This window comes from Gracilinanus agilis, chromosome 5 (genome assembly GCF_016433145.1).
Source record: "Gracilinanus agilis isolate LMUSP501 chromosome 5, AgileGrace, whole genome shotgun sequence".
NCBI classification, from domain to species: Eukaryota; Metazoa; Chordata; class Mammalia; order Didelphimorphia; family Didelphidae; genus Gracilinanus; species Gracilinanus agilis.
Genome location: NC_058134.1, coordinates 132,770,518 through 132,792,982, shown reverse-complemented (window position 1 = coordinate 132,792,982; position 22,465 = coordinate 132,770,518). Strand labels below are relative to the sequence as shown.

Below are 22,465 nucleotides of genomic sequence, written 5' to 3'. Positions count from 1 at the left end.
TGCCTTTTATTATTGTTATTTTTTTTTGTAGTCATTATGACTATTGTTTTCTTGATTTTTTTTTTATTATTCATATAAATCTTTTCTTGTTAGGCTCATTCTTTATATTCATTATACCGTAATACATATGCATATACATACATATATTCATACACACATATATATATACATACAAACATACATACAAAACATATATATGTGTAAATAATTTTTTTATTCATTCCCAAATGAGTAGGTACCCATTTTGTTTCTTTTTTTTGTTGTTTTTGTTATGGCAAAGTGTTCTACTAGGATATTTTGTTATGTATATAGTATTTGGGATAGATTTCCATTAGTAGGATTCTTTGGTCAAAGGATATAAACACTTCAGTAACTCGTCTAGTATAATTTCAAATTATTTTCTAGAGCAACACTTTTGTTTCCCATCAAACCTTCCTTGCCCAAAGACAAGTCTGTCAGAGATAAATTCCTTTTAATTTCCTCCTATAAAGGCCCCATTTTCCTTTTGAGTTCCTTTGCTTAAGGATCCTCTGAAGACTTCTTACAACAGGGAAACATAAGTAGACTTAACTCAAACATTCCTTCACAACTGATAAATAGTCCCTAAACCCATTTGACTAATGCCAAAATTTCCCAAAATGGCTGAACTTCTTTTCTTTTTCTTGACCATCTCAACCTTATTAAACTACCTAGAATATATGTTTTCAACAATGAAAAAATGGTTTTCATCATGAGTTATATCATCATTTGGTATCCCTCTGGAAGCAGTTTAGAAAATAAAATTACCACCTTTAATATATACACAGTCGAATTTTTGCATTTACAAAATTGACTTGAATCAGTTATTTGTTTTATGGTTAGCACTCAGTTTTGGGAGGGCCTTAAGTTTTGCCTTCCCAGAAACCTTAGTATTCTCTACACATTTGAATAACACTAAACCTGTATGTAGAATCTTTGACCTTCTTTAAAAAATTTTAATGACAGCTGTAAATAACAGCTTGTAAAGAGTTTTGTGTATCAGAATACTTTTTTAAAAGCACATGAATTCTTGGGCCTCAGAGACCAGGACTTCCTGGGGTCTCAGACTTCCTGCTCTGAGATTATAAGTTACAAGGGAGGGGATGGATGCATTGGTAGAAGAAGTTCCTAACTGTGAGCTCCTTATAGCTGAGAAATCACGGGACTAGTTCTTATCTCATTTCATTGAAAAACAGTGATGTAAAAACTTAGATGTTAAAATATACTTCATGTCAGAATTGTTTTTGCATTACTCAAGACATTTTATTTATTTTTGTCAAAATTGCTTTCTTCATTTTATCACTTGCACTACTGGCCTCTTACTGAGATAACAGTTATATGTGCTTTTCAGATTTTGTACGAGACAGATTAGAGATCAATGTGCCATATTTGGCCAATACAGTATTTTTCATTGTAGACCTTCTACTTTGCTTATCAAAAAGAAAATAACCTAATTTTTCCCCCTTGTGAAAGTGGAGAATACCATAGTTTATTTTACTAAACAATGAATTCTCTTTCTTATAATGATAATAGCCATGAGACACTAGAATTAGAGCTTGAAGCCCTAGTCTAACTTTATTTTACATATGACATAGGATTTGAACCCAGTTCCTCTCACTTTTTCCTTTCTATTCAAGGCTGCTTTTTATTTCTTTGAACTTTAGGTTTTTGCCTTAAAAGCTCTAATGGTAGTAGCATTCGGTTTAGTTTTTTTTTGCCCTCCATTAATGAGTTTGTATTTAAAGAATATGATAAGAGGCTCTGTTTTGCTAGCATAAAAACACTCTCCTCCAGTATAGATTTCATTCATCTGTAACCTAGCAGAGATTCTTTCAGAACTGTAGCTGAAAAAATTTTATCACTCTGCAGCCAAGCTGGTAATGAGCTTCTCTTAATTTTGGCCTATCTTCACAGTCTTTGTAGTATGATAAAGCCTAACAAAGATTAGGATGAGACAGTGGAATCAAGCCACTTATATAGTGTTTTTTCAGATTATACAGCAACTTAATATATGTGTGTGTGTGTGTGTATTATTTTTTTTTCATGTTGAAGGGAGGTCATAAAGTTTAGAACTAAAAGTGACATTAGAGATTATTTGGTCTAACCTCAGTATTTTATGCTTAATCAAACTTTAGAGTTTTTAAAGTTTTTCCCTGCTATCTGGAGAAAAGTAAGTTGGGCTCCAGAGAGGTTCATTGATTTCCCATACTCACATAGGCAGTAACTGTCCCAGGTCTAAATTCAAAGTTCTTTCAGGAGATGTCTAATGTCAGATTTAGGAAACCACAAATTCATATTACCTTATGCTATGCTGTATTTTTTTATCTTTTTTTGTTACACATTTCCCAATTACGTTATAATCTACCTCAGTTGTTTGATATCTCTTCAGTAGCCAGTGATACGGTGTTTTGATTGCCGTGTCCCTTGTCTTGTACCTGTAACTTACTCAGAGCTGAGGATAGCTCAAGGAGGCTCTGGGAAACCAGTGATAGTATAGATAGTGGCAACTCTTGGGTGGACAAAGCTTAACTAAATCTATAGAAATGGATTAGAGTTTGCAAGGCCAGGTGAATGGGAAAGGGAGGGGCTTCATCGCTATAGCTGGTAGCTAAATTGCCAGGTTTTGTGGTAACATACTGCTCTATTTCTGTGTCTCTTTTTCAGGGTCATTGGAATTAGATACTCCATCACAACCAGTAAATAATCATCACGCTCATTCACATACACCTGTGGAGAGTAAGTTTGGGGGATTTATTTCATTGTGTTTGAAATTTCAGTATAGCTTAATTATGTAACCATGAAAATAGAAACCCATTCTAAAGCATTCATATTGCGAGTTTAGAAAAATTTTGCATAGCAATGAGCCATATACACTCTCATGGGAAACTAATGATCTTGCCTATTATTTCATTGCTTTTATTACCAGCCCACTTTTTGCCCTGGACATTAGCCACCCCACCCCATTCAAACTATTGCTCTGAGCCATCACAGAGGTAAAAGAACAGAACAGCATTTTGTTCTTCATCTCTCCCACCTCCGCTTAAATACTCATTTTTTACAGCAGAGTTCTGCAGCTTTGGAGTGAGTGGTCAAAGGGGACAGACGGATGTCTGCAAAGAGACTTGAGGCAAACAACTTGGGTTTCTTTCCTTCTTGGAAGTAGTTTGACAGAAAGAAAAGTGGCAGCACTCAAAGCACACTGGCCCCTCTGCTACTCCCTAAGTTCTGGTGAAATTGTACAGACAGAAGAAGGCGGGAGAGGCAGCCTCCAAGCCAGGGAAAACTCATGCTCAAGGCCCCATTCACTCCTGTCCTTGCTGTGTAACCCTGGGCAAGTCACTTCCTTCTCAGGACATAGCTCTGAGTGTAGAAGCTACAGAAAAGGTGATAGGTGACCTGCTGAGGCAGAGGAAGCTTCCTCACCTCCCTACACTAAGAATTTACAGGACCCATCAATCCCTTTTCTTACTATGACAGTACGATAAATTAGGCCAGAAAGCACACTTAAAATAACAGAGGAATAGTATGTTCTCTCGCTCTTTCTTATCTGTCAAGAAAAATGAGATGCTCTGTGTTTCGTGATCATCTCAATCAGTGAAGTAGCATTTTCATATTAGGCACTGAGGCTATAAAGATGAGGAACCGTCTGTGCCTTTGTGGGGCTTACAGTACTGTGATGGTTAGGGGCTTTGGGGGAGGAGGGACAGCAAGAAAATATAAAAGTGTGGGAAAACATTTTAAAATAGAACATGAAAAATTGAGGGGAGAGGGTGTGCATCAGGAATGGTTTCATTTAGAAAGTGGCACTTCTCCAATCTTTGAAGGAAACTAGTATAGCTTAATATTTTAAATGTATTCCAGGCATGAGTTAAAAGCCATTACAAAGGCACATTGATGGGAGATTCGCTATGTAGGAAGAAAACAGTAAGAAGACTAGGTTAGCTGGGCTGCAGTGTTCACTAAAGGGAGGAATAATTGGAAAGAAGGCTGGATAGGCAGATGGGGGCTACATTGTGAAATGTTAATCAGAGCAACTTCTCTTTGCCTCCTGCAGGTAATAGGGAGCCACTAGGGTTTAATTGAGTACCAGAATGACGTGTCAGGCCTATAATTTTAGGAAAATTACTTTGGTCACTCTCCTCCATGAGATTGGGCTGGGGAGAGACTTGAGTCAGGGAGGCCAGTTAGGAGCATGTTGCAATAATCCAGTTGGGAGGCTTTGAGAGTGTGATCTAAGACCATGGCTGAATGAAAAAAAATCCCTTCTGATCCTTATTCAAAGGTTACTTTCTGTGTGAAACCTTTTAAAAATCCTACCCACTGAGGTCTTGGGAACTTCTTCACTTCAGATCATCTTGTACCAACCTACGTATGTTCATAATAATAAAAGCTAACATTGACAGGCACTGTGCTAAGCACTTTATAATTATTATCACATTTGATCCTCACAAAAACCCTGAGAGATAGGTGCTATTATTATCCCCCTTTTACAGATGAGCAAACTGAAGCAAACAGAGGTTAAGTGACTTACCCAGGGTCAAACACCTATTACTTATCTGAGGCTGGATTTGAACTTGGGTACTCCTGACTCCTTGGCACTTTATCCTTTGCAACACCTAGATAACCCTAGTACATCTTATTTTTCCCCTTTCCACACTAGCTAATAAGACCCCAGATTAATAACTGTGCTGAAATAATTTAATCAAAGTTCTGTTTGAAAAGCTCTATTCCCACTTTCCCCAGCCATAGTTTTCCAAAATTTAAAAACCAAGTAATTCTTCATTCTTATTCAGAAAGGAAGTATAATCCAACTTCTCACCATACTACAACAGATCACATTCCTGAAAAGAAGTTTAAATCTGAAGCTCTTCTATCCACTCTTACATCAGATGCCTCTAAAGAAAATACACCAGGTAATTTAAATTTCTTAAGTGTAATTTAAGAAATTTCTCCCAATTTATTTTAAAATTGAATTAAAGAAAAAATAGCATTCTAGACAGGTTTGACTCTGTTTTTAAAAATGCCATGTTTACATGTTATTACTGGAAAGAAAACATAAAAATTTTATTCTCCTTGGAATTCCATGGCACTTTGCTTAGTCGACCCAGTTTATCGTGACTTTCTTTTAATTAAGCAGTATTGGCTTTAAATTTATGGATTACTATCTGAATGGAGAAAGAATCTCTTTTATCTCACTAAAATTATATTTTCTCCAATTCTACTTGTGTTTTAATTTCATCTAGGTTGCCGAAATAGTAATTCTTCAACTTCTTCTAACAATGCTTACAATGTGAATTCTTCTCAACCATTGGCATCCTATAACATCGGCTCATTATCTTCAGGAACTGGAGCCGGGGCAATTACAATGGCAGCAGCTCAAGCAGTTCAAGCCACAGCCCAGGTAAAAGACAGTTAGATACAGGGGCAGAGCAGGTTGTTTTGTTTTGCCAGTCTGTGTGTAACCCTAACAAATATAATAAAACACGGAAAAGGTAGAACTCTTTTAAATGAGATATCAGGTTCACATTAATTAATTTGAAATAGTTTATTCTTAGGTAAAATTAGTAAATGAATCTTGTAGTGTAAACCAATCCTAATTACAGATTTGGAGATTGTAAGGTGATGAAAGGAAAAGCTACTGGGATTGCACTTTGGCTTTTGTACCCTTTTTATCCTCTTGGGTTTTTTTCTCTAGTTTTGAGGTTGTACATCTCATTACAGATATTGGCACATTTGCTTAGCTTAGAGTATTCATACTTTTTTCTAGAGCCTCTGGTAAGAAGATAAGAACATATTTTTCATAACTCATTAATGCCTACTTTTTAATGTTCTGATGCAGTAATTAAATCAAAGGAAATAATATATTTTATTTATATTTTAATAGCATTAATATTTATACTTAAATATATTTTATTATTTGCTTTTTAAAAATCTTTGTAAATATCAAGACTACATACTCTAATACAACAAATATCTTTTTAGATGAAGGAAGGTAGAAGAACATCAAGTTTAAAGGCTAGCTATGAAGCTTTTAAGAATAATGACTTTCAGCTTGGAAGGGAATTTTCATTAGCCAGGGAATCAACTGGCTATTCTTCATCAGCATTGGCATCTACGTTAACTCAGACTATAAGTTCAGCAGCAACAGACTCACGGAGTGGTCGAAAAAGCAAGTAAGTTTTTTTATTTTGTTTCTTTGACCTATTTATTTAAAATAAATCCCCTAAATCACCCTTTCTGGGGAGCATTCATCCTGTTCTTCATTTTTAAATAATAATATAGATTACAGAGGTACTTGGCAAGAATAATCAGTAGAGTTAAGGCAAGTTGGGATTATTGCATAACTGGTTCCTATTCCTCCAAGGTGATGACATTTAGGGGTGGGATATATTTTGGGCCTCCCAATGGAAATGTCCTAAAGGCCATTGGAAATGGGTCTAGAATTTGAGAGAGAAGTCAGTATTGGAGATGAATGCAAGCCAAGAGGTCAGTCTTAGTGAATAATAGGGATATGTGTGAATAAGAGAAGGGAGAATTAGATGATACTAATGAGGCTGAAAAGTTTTTAAAGAATGGAGATGGGGAGCTGAGGGAGTTTATATTAGATAGCCTCAGCCTTCTCAGTAAAGTAGGAAGTTAGGTCACCAATAACTTAGCAACCATAAAGGCAACTCAGTAATCATAAACAACTTTCCAGGAGTCTTTGTCACATCTTTTCTTCCCATTCTACAAAATTTTCATTCTTATATTTAAAACATTAAAAAATTGTATAGTAAAAGTAAGCACTAAGTTATATAATTGAATTCTATACTTTCAGGCACCTCTATAGACATTTTTTAGTTTATTTTTCCTGGATGGTCTAAAAAAAAAACTGTTACTATTTTTCAGAAACAACAACAAGTCTTCAAGCCAGCAGTCATCATCTTCCTCTTCTTCTTCCTCTTTGTCATCATGTTCCTCATCCTCGGCATTAGCACAAGAACTGTCTCAACAAACAACAGCAATACCAGAGTCTGATTCAAACAACCAAGTTGATTGGACTTATGATCCAAATGAACCACGTTACTGTATTTGTAATCAGGTAAATAAATGGCCAGTATGCTCTTAATCCAGATAAAATGAAAAAACAAAACCAACTTTAAAAACTATTTCATTTTTTAAAAGCTTGCCCTTCTCCCTTTTTGTCATTTCCCTGAAAGATTCTAGGTGATGCAATTGGTTCTGGAATGTAATGTAGGATCTAATACATAGGTATAACTATGTAAGTAGAAGGTATGAAATTACACACCAAGAGAAATGAGTTGGTAATTTGAGGCAAGGAATTTCTTTTTTAAAGAAAATAACATTCGTATTCACCCTTTCATGAGCTTTCTGGGAAAATTCCAGAAGCAAATATACTTAATTGGATACTTGCTGTTTTTATTTTGCTTATTCTTCATTTCTTAAATGGAAGAAGAGACTAGCTTCTGAAAGTGTAGAAAATACCATAATTAGAAGTTCCTTTGTTGAATATTCAGTTACTTAGTCTGAAACTTTAGCAGGGAGAAATAAGGACTTTTTACTTGTCAAAAAAAAAAGTAACAAACCTTAATAATGTTCTACTTTATACATTGTAAATGCATTCATTATGTGATGTCTACTCACTACAATTTTCATCAGCTTATTAAATGTTCTATTTTACTTAATCTCTGCATATGGATTAACAATGGGAACTAGGAATCTATAACATTCATACTTATACAGTGGGAGCAGTTATTTTCTAAGTTCTATGCACAAAGTGGTGCATTGTGGTCCAATGCAGAAACTAAGGAAAGGGGTGTATTTGGCCTAATTCTTCCATCTCATTTCTTTTCTCCAAAAGATCTACTTTCCTTTCCATTTTCTTCACTTGTTTGTTTCTTTAAACCAGTATTCTTCCTCCTTGACCTTTTAGAATAAAACAAAATTTCATTCCTTTTCTTAATCTTCTGTGCCAGGCATAAGCACACAACATTTTGGAATTTTTTTTAAGGTTTCTTACTATTAGTAACTTTGTTCTTTGATACTTTGATGGATACCTAATCTTACTGATGTGCAGATTCTTCCATCAGTTCAGGTCAAAAATCCTTCTACTCTTAATTCAGGGCAATTCTGCTCTGTGTTTTCCCACAAGTCATCCATAAATGATCTAGCTAGTGTACTGGAAGCCTTTTTCTAGTATTAAAAATATATGTTTGGGTTACTATGATAGGACTTGAATTGCCCATCTGTTATTCTTGATTCTTACTACATGAACAACCCATCTCACTTTTAGGTCATAAAAATCCTTGATGATTGTTTATATCGTTTCTAGTTATGAGAAATAAAAATGCCTATTTGGACTAAATGAATTTTTTTTGTTGACTCTCTAGTCACATGATTTTAAGGTCATGGTTTTCTATGATTTTCAGCCAGGTAATATCTTTTGAATAACATTGGCATTTCAAATATAGGTTAATAGTTTAGAGTGGGCTTTTCTAATATTAAACAACTTGGAATGATTAAAAAGTTCTATATTTTCCCAGGTTTAATCTAACCTTTGTGCTTAGCTCATTGTCCAACTGGAATCTCTGCCTAAAATGTATAAACTAATAGATTTAGGTAATGGGCTACTTGTCTAATTGTGTATCAGCATATAGACAATATGTATTCTCCATCTATTTTTTTCCATGTTCATTGCTAGATTTTTTTTCATAATCGTAGATTTCATAAGAGGTCCTGTTCTATTCTAGTGTACAGTGCAAATAAGTAGAAAATCATCCATAAATGGGAGCATCTGAGGTACCTTGCCATATATAAAAATTCCTCTTTTGCTGGGATTTTGTATGAAGCATTCTCTATTAGAGCAATACGAACATATTTTCCCAAGCATATGCTCCAAGTTTTGTTGTTCATTGTTTATGGTTGAACAGTTACCTCATCAGATACATTTATTATAGAATTTTACACATTACTAGGTCACAAGTGGGAGATACTTAGGTGGAGGAAAGTCTTTAAAACTTTCACCCTATCAAGTTTAATACTTTTATTTATTTGCTTGTTTGTTTTGGTGACCAGCAAACAAGCAATGGGATTTTTTAATATCTAAATTTATTAGTTTTGTAACTGAAGATACAATTCCCTATAAGGAATTATCTGTGGAAGCCTGATCTCTTCTTATATTTTCATGAGGGACTCTTGATGTATAAATCATCCTCAAAAAGGTTTCATAGAGATAGAAAAGTAGCTATTGTGGGTTGATATTGCTAATATCTTCACTGTATTCTCATTTTGGTAGTTTATCTATGGCCTTTCCTATTATTTTGTAGTATGACTGCTTTGGGATCTTGAAAACTGATTTCTGAGTTCCACTAAAATTGTGTTACTTGAAGACTGGCTTTCTTATATATTTATTCAGGTCTAATTGTCCTTCCTGACTTTATCTCCATAAGTATTATTTTCACTTGATCACATAGCACATCAGTTACTGAAATGCAAATGTTCACTTTTGATGGTTTCATTTACCAAAGAAGTAGATAACTTTAGAAATGCTGATAGATGTTTTCTACTCCCCATCTATTTATTGTACTCGTTTCATCTTTGAATACCTAAATATAATCTGATTTGATTTAGTCTCATACTAAGCTTTTCTACAGGCCAATTTTCCCTTCAAAAAAAACCTCTGAGGTTTCTGGGCATCTCCTCATGCCAACTTTTGCAATGTTTAAACCTCTCTTAGAAACAGTAATTATCAGTCAGTATAATTTCTCCTTTTTTTTTTTTTTTGACTTGTTTAAATAGGTCAAGTGAAAGATTTTATATTTACATTCAATGTATAATATTCTTATCCTTTTATTTCATTGAGTGCTTTTGTTGCTATTTGTTCCAACCCACAATTAATTTTATAGGACACAAAATGGTAAATTCTTAATGACTTCCATATCAACAGCTAAGCATTTCCTTGTCAAGATAGATGTAGTCAGTTTCATTTTTTGTGAGAATGTCTGATGCTCAGGACATTCCATCCAACTCCCTTCTTAAAGAAACTCGGATATGCAGGTGGGAAGTTTCTGAACAATCTACTAGCCTTTGGCCTTTTTCATTTCTTAATTCCAAACTTTATTTTCAGAAATATTTTTCACCATCTTACCTATGCATAATCTTGCATCAAAGTCATAGAGTATCAGGGCATGTGTTGCTTTTGTTAAATAATTTTGTCCAATTCTTTGTAAATTTCTTACTACTTCACCTACTGTAATAAATGTTAGTTTATAAACTGGAATTATCCTCATGGTAATCTGTATATTTATGCTCATTTAAGTACCTCAGTGTACCATAAAATGTTTTTATTATGACTTTGAGCACACAATGAAACCATATCTATTAACTCCTTTATCCACCTCTCTACTGAGAACTTTTGAGCCATATTTCTATTGAACTATAAATACTTTCTTTTCATTTTGTTTACAGTAAAGATGTTTACAAGATGAGTTTCTCCATTGATATGTCAACTCGTTAGTTATTAGACAAAGATCTTTTTTTAATAATAGGAGTTATACTAGTATTGTGTTTATAGATGATTTAAAAACTCATTCTTAGCATTTGATCCTTGCTTTTCTGCTACTTTTCCATGACTAATACAGATGTGGAGATCTGGGCTTTTTGTCTTTTTATCAGTCTCACAGGTCATCCTGGCCAAAAGAATTCATCATCATTTGGTGACCACCCATTTTGTGATGATCTTCTTTGTGCTTAACTAAGTTGATCTTCAGACAAGTAAATAGACTTATCTTATTAGGACTATGTTCAAATCCTTTCCAACCTTGTTGTGCTGGTAGTAGTGTGAAGGTAATCTTCATTGGAAAGTTTAAAAGTTTCTCCTCTGTTTATTTCCCTGTCTCCTCTTTCCCCCCTCTCTCCCTACACCAAGGCAGTAATAGGTCTTTGTGTACCCTAACGATTGAAATTCACATAAATTTGAAAAGAACCACATTATTAGGCTTTCCTGGGCAATTTCATCATTGGAACTGGAGAGAGTAGAAGGACCTGCAAAGATGAGTTGTGAGGAGCTCTAGGGGGTTGTAAGGAGAATGAGAGGGAGTTGTTGGGAAAAGCAGAAAGGTAATAAAAAGAATCTTCCCTTATTGATGTTATTCCTACCTCTTCCTCATCAACCAGCTCTGAGGTAAGGTGAAATGCAAAGCATAGGTTGGAATGAATAGTTTCAGGTAGCAGTAGGCTAAGAGATTTTGGAAAGAGGAAAATCTCAAGCCATGGCAGTGAAGGCAGAGGGGGAAGGGTGGCCATTTATATATAAGAATTACATGTAATTATATGTAAGAATTATGTTTAAGAAGCATATGTCAGGGATCCAAGGGTTAAGTATATCTTGAACACTCAGAGTTTTTTGGTTAGGTTATTTGTTAAATATTCACATTCTTTTTTTTTTTTCATTAGGTATCTTATGGTGAAATGGTAGGATGTGATAACCAAGATGTAAGTATCAAAATTACATATAGTGGGATGATAAGAAAATATAGGCTTTTTTTATTTGAAATTTATCTTATAGTTCTGTAACATAATCTCAAAATTGTATTTATATACCAGAGAAACAAATTTTTGTTTGTTTTTAATTTGAGGTCAAGGAAATTGAAATCAAGCATCAAGCATTGATTAAATGCCTACTATGTGACAGGAGTGGTGCTAGGCACTGAGATTATATGAACAAAAGGGGAAAACCCTTACCTTACATCCTATTGGGGAAGAAAAAGCATGTACATTTATAGGTGTATACAAATTAGGTAATTTTGTTCATGTGTGGGAAAGGCTGTACAGTCTTATAAGTTTATTATGGTTGCTGATGGATGCTTTTGTAATGTTGGACCATTCCAAAAGTAAATAGTGCCCCTAAAATTTACTCATTTTAAAAATATAATACTGGGTTTATAACTTCTGACATGTAGTATCTTTCCGTAGTTTTCATAGATGAAAATTTGACACCTCTTTCTCCCAAAAGAAAAATATATTTAACTGTATCCAGGATATATTTTATTACAACAGATTTAGAACCTTGAAAAGGCATGCTTTAGAGAGTGTGTGAGCAAATTGTGGATATCTTTGAATTATGTTCCTATCCCATTATTCAAATTACCATCTGTAAGACAGTGGCATACTCTATTAAAGATGATGAATGTTAAATGTTTGTTGTCTAATTTATATAAGACATTTGGCATATAAAGATGGATACCACACAGACCTTGTACTCAAGGAGGTTCCAAACATAGGGAGTAGGAAATAGAAGTTATTTGTTGATTTATTTTTTTAAGATTTTTGGAAAGGAATCAGTCATTTCCATAAGAAGGAAGCCTATGTTAGATTTGGTTTCATTAAATGCTGAGATGATGATATTTATTATCTTGCCATTTTTGTTCTGTATCTATATTCACGTCATTCTTCTTGTCTTTTAATATTAATTGACTATTGTCAGATCATTGAATTTTATAAAAGTGACAAAGAGAAAAAGTTAAGTGATCATATTCACAGAAATCCTAATAATAAATTCAATTTTGAAATGTAGAAGACAGATTAAGGTTAAAAGGAAAACGATGGTTTTGCTTTTAAGTTTTGTTGTATCTCATCATCCTTTTAGTGTCTCAGAGAGTAAGGAGCAGGCTGGGAGGGCACTAACAACATTTCTGCATAAGAGAAACCAGAATCACTTACTTAGCTGTGAGTGGGTTCTGCTAGAATTTTATTACACTATTTTTAAAAGGGCACTGAAAAACTCTTGTTTGAGCAGTTGGTAAAGGTAATTAGCACTACCTTTGTGTGACATACTAACTAGCTCCTCCTTTGCTCCATGTATACCTTATTTCTTCTCTTAAAGTTTTTTTTTTTTTTAATACTTGTGCAGCAGTATAACTACAAAAGACTTTGGCTTCTTGTATATATAAAAGAAGTTATCTGTGAGCATTATAAACACACAAAATAGATAAATGCTTTATGTGTAACATGTTTCCACACTTGTGGTGGGATTTGGAATAAGGCATTTAAAATGTATTTATCTTGTATACAAGATATCGCTTAGGTTCTCTTTTAGCCTTTGGTGGGTCATGTACCAATTTTTCAACTTAATGAAATAGAGTGAATTGCTAATTTGAAATATTTCAATTATGAATAAAATATGCTTATCAGAAGTCAGATTCTTTTTTCTCATTTGTAAAATGAGGGGGCAAGACTACATCTCAGAATAGAATAATACTAAAGCCCTTTTTTTAAGTATAAAGAACTATGTGTATTTTAACTGTTTTATAAATGTAGATACACACAACCCCATAGCACTACAACAATAATTAAAATATTCTCTCAAGGTGTTAAAGACTTGTTGACATTTTGTTTTCTAGTGCCCTATAGAGTGGTTCCATTATGGGTGTGTTGGATTGACGGAAGCACCAAAAGGAAAATGGTACTGTCCACAGTGTACTGCTGCAATGAAGAGAAGAGGCAGTAGACATAAATAAGCTTGGGCAAAACTTCATGCAAAGCATTTTATACGGGACCTAAACAACAAACCACATTTCCTGGCAACCACTTAAAGGATTAATATAGGCAGTCCTATAAGAACTTGGAACTATTAATTTTATTAGTTGTGTTTTAATAATGTAAGTAAATTATTTATGCACTCCCAGTGTGCTATAAATACTATTCCAGTTAGCCTTGGATTATTTCAGTGGCCAACATATGCAGACATTTGTACTCTCCAGCCATTTTCTCAAAGTAATGGGCATTCTATTATTTAATCTTCAAAGAATTCCAACGATGAAGATTTTAAGAAAAGTATTTTATATTCAACAGGTATATTCTGCTGCATGTACTGTACTCCAGAGCTGTTATGTAACACTATGTATATAACTGGTTGCAAAAAAAAAAGTCAGTGCTTCTAAAAAGACTTTAAGATAATGGTTTTTAAATGCCTTTATAGCTTTGTTTCTTTGTGAAACTAAATTCAGCAGGCTGAAGAAAATGGTTCATGTATAAAGTGGGCTGGTGTCCTCTAGAGTACTTGGGTACATAAACAGAAACTCCTGTAGAGTAAAAACTAATTTGTGCCATTAGTCTTTATATGTTTCTGCATCAAAATAGGATGCAGTTCATGAGGGTGGGGTGGGTGGGGCTTGAGGGAAAAGGGTGTTAAAAGTGATAAATTTTTATACCAAATGTGTTTATTTTTTTGTGCAAGTAATCCTTAAAAATTGGAATTGTATTAGGTGTTAAAATAAAATTTTTTTAAAATTACTTGTATTTATATTTTACACACTTAACAAATAATAGCAAAAATTTCTAAAGCCCAGATCACCTTTCACCTTTCTCATTTTATCTAAAAAGATCAGGGTCCCATGCTATACAGACTGTTCTGTGATTTCTTTAGTATTGTTTGCAATTTGTGATGTGAACATAAAGAAAAAACCTTTTTAATATAAATTTTCAATGCAAATTTATTTTTTTAGGCATACCCTTTTACTTCAGTGTATAAGGGAAAACAGAGAAGTATAATTACATTATATAAAATAAAACTGGTTATTATAAAATATTTGCTTTAAGGCAAAATAAATAACTGAATAGACTGCAGACCTCTGAATTAAATTACAATTAGGCTCTATTTTTTATTTTCCTCCAGGTTAGCGCGGCAGCTAAGTCACAATTCAGTGCTCTGGGCCTTAGTTTCCTATTTATAAAAACCAGAGTGACTGTCACTACAGCATTTGTAAACGTCTATAAAAATATTGAATTTTTGTTCCATAGGTGCTATTGAAATTCTAAATTTTGCAATGAGCAGGTTTTGATGGAAGTTTCTGATCAGCCGATAAATTTTTAAGATCCTTAATGTTTCTTTTTCGGATACATATTGAAAGCTTCATGAGCCCATCAGATTTCATCTTCAATCAAAACCACTATATAAGCCTATATAGAAAGCCTCTCAGAAAATAGCGCAAGTTCTATGCAATGCTATCCAAGGGGGCTGGACTAGATGATCTCTTAAGGACCCTTCAGGCACTAAGATTCTGAGCTGTCATTTCTCTCAACCATATTGTAACATAAAAACAAGTTAGACTTCTTTTTAAGTGAGCACCAATGACGCCTTTAACTGTTAGCTTATTTCTAAAGCCTCTAGAAAGCTACATTAAAAATAATCATTAGTTATTAGCATATTGTCTAAATATGCTGCTGAATTACATAATATACTCCTTCCCCTGGTGCAGCATGACTTTCTCCCGCTCAGTCGTCTAACTATAATTAGTCCAAGATAAAAGTCTTTTATAGCATCATTTTCAGCACTGTCTTGGCTTCTGAGCTAGGAATATGCTTAATTGCTGCTGGAGCCACTTTCAACATATGGATTTCGTTAAGTCCATTTTGATTTTTGCCATTGGAAGAAAATTACACGTTGACAAGGGTTTAAACTGAAACTAAATATTTTATAATATATACATATATATATATATAGTGGTAAACCAAAATTTTGTGAAATCGATAAGTAATGGATAAAATGTTTTTAAAGCCTGCCACAAATAATTGGGCCACTTATGGAGCAGCTACCTCATCCCAGAAAATATGGCCAACTTTTAATATTGTCTGTGATGTATATGCCAAGGGCCACAGTGAGGGCACTTGGTTTTATAAAATGCACATTCAGAATCTTTGTTGTACATGTGATAATTGGTATCACAAAAAAAAATCCAAATGTGTGGTGGGTTCACAATCTATAGGTGGTGAAAATTGAGGCCTTACTTCTGTGGAGTGTGTATTAAAATGTTCATGGCAACACATTTGAAGCAATAAATGGCTTAATTAAATGCCTAAATGAAACTGAGTGTTTGATAACCATAAACTCAATTGTTTGAAAGGTAGTTTTATGCTGTGTAGCCATCTTTCCCTTAAAAAGAAAACTGAAGTCTCACTGAACCAAACATTTATTATGTATGTATGCTTTTTGTTGTCACCTCCTTAGGTTTTTGTGCTACATGAAATTTGCATTTGGTATTTGATCATATTTGGGATACTGGGAGTCAAGCATTTTTAAACACTACAGTCATTGCATTTTCCTATTTATTTGTCATAAATATATCAGTTTTTTTAAGTTGTTATGTTTTACTAATCTTAGCATCCAGCCACACTTCCATATTCTAGAAGCTTCCATTGTGATTAAGAACATAGTCTAAATAATATGGGAACTTTTAAAAGTGGGCTTCTTGATGAGAATTTGTATTGTAGTATTGACTTACTCTTCTGTGCTTTAAGCATACAAATTTGTGGTATTTCTCATTTAAAATAATTTCATGCTAGAGAACAAAGAAATAATTAGCTACAGTTTTAAAGTCATTTTTCTTCCTGAAATTTTGTCATTTTTGAGAGCATTTTTTAATATGTTCTTTCCTTGAAACCCATTGACCTACAATAAGAGCTCTTCAGTGATGTGAGGACCAATAATAGCTCTTGCAAAACTAACTACTTTTTTTTTTTCATGGTTTAAAATAGAAGGCATTGTGGTACAGTAGAAAGTGTTCATTTTGGAGTTGGAAGGCCTGTGTCCAGATTCTGCCTCTTGACTCCTCACAGCAATAATGCTGTATTACCTTTGATAAATCACTTAACTTTCCTGAGGAGTCTGATTCCTCATCTACAAATAAGAGATTGAACGGTAAGACTTCTGAGGTCCCTTCCTGCTCTAAATCTGTGGTAGATTAAGAGAACTCTATGGTTAACCTAAATATTAGCAAAGCATACAACAAGTATAGACAAGATGGAGCAATGTGCAGTTTCTCACTGGTAGGTAGATTTCCTACTGGCTGGATTATTTTATGGCTCAGTGTCCCCAGAAGCTGGCAATACTCTAGGACAGAATTGTCTAGCACAGAGCCTCAGCAGCCTGAGCCAGCTCAAAACAGAACTGGGAAAAATAGAAAGATAGAAAACATCACATTTTAGGTCAACACGAGATCCGCAGGGAGTCTTATGTACAGAGGAATGGTCCCATTTCTATTTGAATTTGACACCTCTGCATTACTCCAACCACCATCTTTGGCCCTGGGCTGGGTAACATTCTTAATCAGGAATTTTGATTAAAGAGTAGATGGCATGCCAGAATTGTAGGTGGCGGAAAGCTGAGAGGAATAACTGACGTAAGATTTTTTAGAGTCCCCAATAGTTTAATTACTTCTAAGCCTTCTCGCTCAATGGAACATCAGCCCCTCATCACCAACTGCCTTTTGGACATTTTCCCATTAGATCTTCTATAGACATCTCAGCCACACAGGTCTAAAACAGAGCTCATTTACTTTCCTCCAAACCCATTTCTCTTCTGAACTGCCTCATTTCTGTCCAGGGAACCGTGCCCTACTGGTCATCTGGCACACGTACTTGGTGTCTTTTTCAATTCATCTTCACCTTTTTTTATTGGGTTTGACAAGTTTTGTTGATTGTGCTTCCACAATGTCTCTCCTAGTTGTCCCTTACTCTCACACAGTGTCCATTCTGAATTCTGGGCATGACCCCTCAATAGGGCGATTGCTATAGCCTCCTCCCTGGGCTCCCCACTTCCTGTGCCCCTCTCCATTCCATCCTCATAGATGCTAATGCGAGTCCTGAAGCCCACATCTAACAGTCACTGCCCTTCATGAACTCTTAATGGCTTCCTGTTCCTTCTTTTTTAGAGACAAATGTGTTTGACATGGAAAGCCTCACAAGTCAGCCTGAACCTATCCTTCCAGGCTTATACATCCATCATTCTTCTCATATGCCAGCCAGGCCACTCAAAATGTTCCTTATCAATAACATTCCATTAAGATGAAATTTATTAGAAATAAATACAAAGTCCTACTAGGGTTAAAACTCCCCAACATTTTTACAGGTACAACCTGCATGTCTAGCTGGTCTGAAAAGTATCCAGAAGGCTTTAGTGCATTGAAAACAACATGATTTAACTCTGTGGCACAGCTACCCCCCAAAAGCTACCTAACACTCTAGAAGCTGCTCTACAATCTAGGACTATAAGGATGAGGGTGCTCTCTGACCAGCGTCTTGCCAAATCTGGTGCATTTCAGAAAGGACATTGCTCAGCATGAGGGTGCAAGAGAAGAGGGTCCTGCAGAAAGAGCTAGAAGAGCCTGGAGGGGTCTTCTATGCCAATCCTCTGATTTTACAGAGGAGGACGCCAAAGCCCAGAGACCAGAGACCTTAATCTGCCTGAGCTCACACATGACAGAGCCAGAGTTGCGACTCAATTGCAAATATTCCTCTTCCAAATACTGTGATGTTTCCACTACACCCTACACAATCAGAATAGCAAAGGGCTTTAGCATGGTCACTGAATAAATGAGAAAAAAACATGCATTAAGCACTTCTATGTGCTTGGATACAAACAAAAAACCCAAGACAACTAATCTTTACTTATTAGGAACTCACATTCTTATTTTGGGGATGCAACACATAGAAAGTTTAGCAGCAGGGCATATGGAAGTCTCTTGAGCTCTCAAGGGTGGTATTGGGCAGAAGGAAGTGTGGGATCCTCAGGTCACAGTAACTTGGCATAATCTTGCTGAGGGACTACGGGGCACAAAGGCTAGGTCTGGGTAACAAAATCATTCAGATTGCATTTAGTTCTGGTGTGAGGCATCAATGAGAAACCCAAACAAAGCCAACCAAAAGCAGCATTTCTGATAGAGCATTTGTTCTGAAACTACCCTATCACCATAAGGTTTCCTTTGAGAACCCCAAGAATAACAGAAATAGAGCCTGTGGTCATAAATCAGTAATTATAGGTCTTGCCATTTAAGTCACGAAGATGTGGACAACTGAAACACATCATAATTGTGAATGATGACTTCTGGGTTAAGATGGCCGCAGAATAGAACAGGGTGCTTTACTCTCCTCACTACCAACTGCCAGCATACCTGCAAAGGACAAAAAAAAGTCTGAAAGAAGGGACTCCGTAGTAGAGTGCAGTATCTAAGGTATATGGGATTTGGTCACTTTCATGTGATAAGGGGAGGAAATAGCTCCCATCAAAGTGCGAGCTGATCAACCCTTCCCCACACCATCCACCATACTAGAGTCAGAGGCTGTGTACCAGAGTTAGATTGAGTGGGGGTACAAAATCTAGCTTCTTGGCAGCTAATTGGGACCAGTGGGAGCTTGCCCCTGAGAGCAGCAAGACTTGAGACCCCAGGAGGCTGGAGAGCGTAGACCCTGGACACGGGAGTTGGGCTGAGAGAGGCAGTGGACAGTGGAAGAAGCTCAGTAGGCTGAGACTCAAGGGAAAACCTCAGGTGGAGGAGCAAGCATGGGCCTATCTCCAGGCTCAGGATAGCTGACTAGGACCACGGGGACTTGACCCTGAAAACAGCTAGACCAGAGAGCCTAGGAGTTTGGGGAGCACAGACCTTGGGTGCAAGAGTGAGGCTGAGAGGGGCTGCAGACTGCAGAGGCCTAGCAGACAGTGGAAGCCAGGAGACTCACAAAGCAGCCTCAGGCAAAAACTGCTCATTAACTCCATACACAGAGAGGCAGTTTTCCTTACTCAGACTTCTGGCTGAGAAATCATAATGATGCCAAGCAAGGCCCAAGAAATAACCACCAAAAAGACCAAGAAAAAAGCTTGATAACTTTTGCACAGGAAAAAAAAAAACAAAACAAAACAAACAAACAAAAAAACCAGAAAACAGAGGAGGACAAACAATTACAGATATCCAAACCTTCCCCCAAAAAAGAAAATTGGTCTTAGGCTCTTGAAGAGTTCAAATATGAGGTCATGAGAAAGATGGAAGAGATCTGGCAAGAAAATAACAGTTTAAAAGGCAGAATTTCACAATTGGAAATTGAGGTTCAGCAGTCAAATGAAATGAAAAGCAAATTGAAGACCAGAAATGACCAGCTGGAAGCCATGAAGAGCCAGATAGATGAGATTGAAAAGGAAAATCAAAAAAGGATAGCCGAAAACCAGTCTTTAAAGTCTAAAATTGGGCAAGTAGAAGCCAATGATCCCACAAGACAGCAAGAATTAATAAAGCAAAGTCAAAAGACTGACAAAATAGAAGGAAATGTGAAATATCTCAATAAGAAGATAACAGATCAAGAAAACAGGTCTAGAAGAGACAACTTGAGAATTATTGGTCTTCTGGAAAAATCAGAGACAAATAGGAATCTAGATATCATACTACCAGAAATAATACAAGAAAATTGCCCTGATGTCCTTGAAAAAGAGGGCAAAATAGACATTAAAAGACCCATAGAACACCCGCTACACTAAATTCTCAGAAGATAACCCCTAGGAATTTAATAGCCAAATTCAAAAGCTTTTAAGTTAAGGAGAAAATATTACAAGAAGCCAGAAAGAGACAATTCAGATATTAAGGAACACCAATCAGGATTACACAGGATCTGGCAGCCTCCACACTATAAGACCCCAAGGTTTGAACATGATATTCAGAAAGGCAAGAGAATTGGATCTACAACCAAGGATCACCTACCCATCAAAACTGACTATATCCTTCCAGGGGAAAGTTTGGGCATTCAACAAGATAGAAGATTTCCAAGTATTTGCACAGAAAAGACCAGGACTAAATGGTAAGTTTGATATCCAACCACAAAAACAAGAGAAACATGAAAAGGTAAATAAGAAAAAGAGGGGAAAGAAAGAAAACTCATCTTTAAATTGCCTTTTTTAGGGCTTCAATAAGATCAAATTATTTGTATACCTATATGGAGAAATATTATGTGTAATTCTAAAAAATTGTACTCACTATTATAGTAATTAGAAGAATTAGTCATAAGGAGAGATTAGAATACTAAATGGTCGAAGATGAAATGGGGGGAAAGTGTATGTGGTGGGGAATAGAAGATGGCACCAAGAGTAACTTGAAGGAATAAGAAAAATAGGATAATCTATACCAAACAAAGAGAGCATGGGAAGGGGAGGGGATGAATACCATTATAAGAAGGAGAGGAAGGGAGAGTTAATAGAAAATACTTAAATCTTACTCTCAGCAGAATTTTTCCTGAGAGGGAAGAGTAGCTAGATCCATTAGAATATCAAATTCTATCTAATTCTATGGATAAAGTCAGACCAAGGTGGGTAGTGGGGTGAGAAATTCTTAAAGGGAGGAGAATAAAGCAGGGACAGAATTTATTAGGCCTTAATAAATTATAAGAGGGGAAGAGATGGGGAAGAAAGGGCAGTAAAGCAAGGGAAGGGACAAGGGGGGACTGATTTAAAACAAACCACTGGTTTAAAAGGAAATAACATAAGAAGAAGGGGTAGAACTAGGAGAGGATACCAAAATGTTAGGGAATACACAGCTGATAATTATATCCCTGAATGTGAATGGTATGAACTCCCTAATAAAACAGAAGCAAATAGCAGAGTGGATTAGAAAACAAAATCCTACCATATGTTGTCTATAAGAAACACACATAAAGCAGGTGGACATACACAGGGTTAAGGTAAATGGATGGAGCAAAAACTTTTGGGCTTCAAATGAGAAAAATAAGGGAGGAGAAGCAATCATGATTTCTAATAAAGCCAAAGTAAAAATAGATCTGATTAAAAGAGATAGGGAAGATAATTACATCCTGATAAAAGGCAGTATAGATAATGAGGAACTAAAAGTACTCAACATGTATGCACAAAATGGTATAGCATTCAAATTTCTAAAGGAGAAACTGGCAGAGCTCAAGAAGGAAATAGATAATAAAACTATACTAGTGGGAGATCTAAATATTCCTCTATCAGATCTAGATAAATCAAACAAAAAAATAAATAAGAAAGAGATAAGAGAGATGAATGAAATCCTAGAAAAATTAGATTTAATAGACATGTGGAGAAAAATAAATAGGGACAAAAAGGAATACACCTTCTTTTCAGCTGCACATGGCACATTTACAAGGATTGACCATGTATACTAGGGCATAGAAACATGGCAAACAAATACAAAAGAGCAGAAATAATAAATGTAACCTTTTCAGATCATAATGCAATAAAAATAATCAGTAAGGGCACATGGACAGGCAAATCAAAAACTAATTGGAAATTAAATAATATGATTCTCCAAAATCAGATAGTAAAAGAACAAATCATAGAAACAATAATTTCATTGAAGGGAATGACAGTGATGAGACATCCTACCAAACTCTGTGGGATGCAGCTAAGGCAGTACTCGGGGGAAATTGCAATAATAACAAATTAGAGAGGGCAAAAATCAATGAACTGGGCATGCAAATCAAAAAAACAGTAAGGGAAAGCATTAAAAATCCCCAATTAAAAATTAAATTAGTGATTATAAAAGTCAAAGAAGAAATCAATAAAATTGAAAGTAAAAGAATTATTGAATTAATAAATAAGACTAGAAGCTGGTACTTTGAAAAAATAAATAAAATTGACACAGTACTGGTCAAT

General features: G+C 35.3%; 1 protein-coding gene across 2 annotated transcripts in view; it reads left to right on the top strand.

Moving 5' to 3' along the window:
- Window positions 1–14,161, top strand: part of ING3 (inhibitor of growth family member 3) — a 53,429-nt gene extending 39,268 nt beyond the window's left edge. Inside the window, exons 6-12 of one of the 2 annotated variants that reach the window (XM_044677423.1) lie at window positions 2,683–2,753; window positions 4,844–4,931; window positions 5,262–5,419; window positions 6,001–6,191; window positions 6,907–7,099; window positions 11,473–11,511; window positions 13,419–14,161. In XM_044677423.1, coding sequence (XP_044533358.1) covers window positions 2,683–2,753; window positions 4,844–4,931; window positions 5,262–5,419; window positions 6,001–6,191; window positions 6,907–7,099; window positions 11,473–11,511; window positions 13,419–13,535 — 857 coding nt within the window. In that variant the 3' untranslated portion in view covers window positions 13,536–14,161. Of the gene's footprint in view, window positions 1–2,682; window positions 2,755–4,811; window positions 4,932–5,261; window positions 5,420–6,000; window positions 6,192–6,906; window positions 7,100–11,472; window positions 11,512–13,418 lie in introns of both variants that reach the window. The other variant, XM_044677422.1, reaches the window with a different exon arrangement.
- The last annotated feature ends 8,304 nt before the right edge of the window (window positions 14,162–22,465 follow it).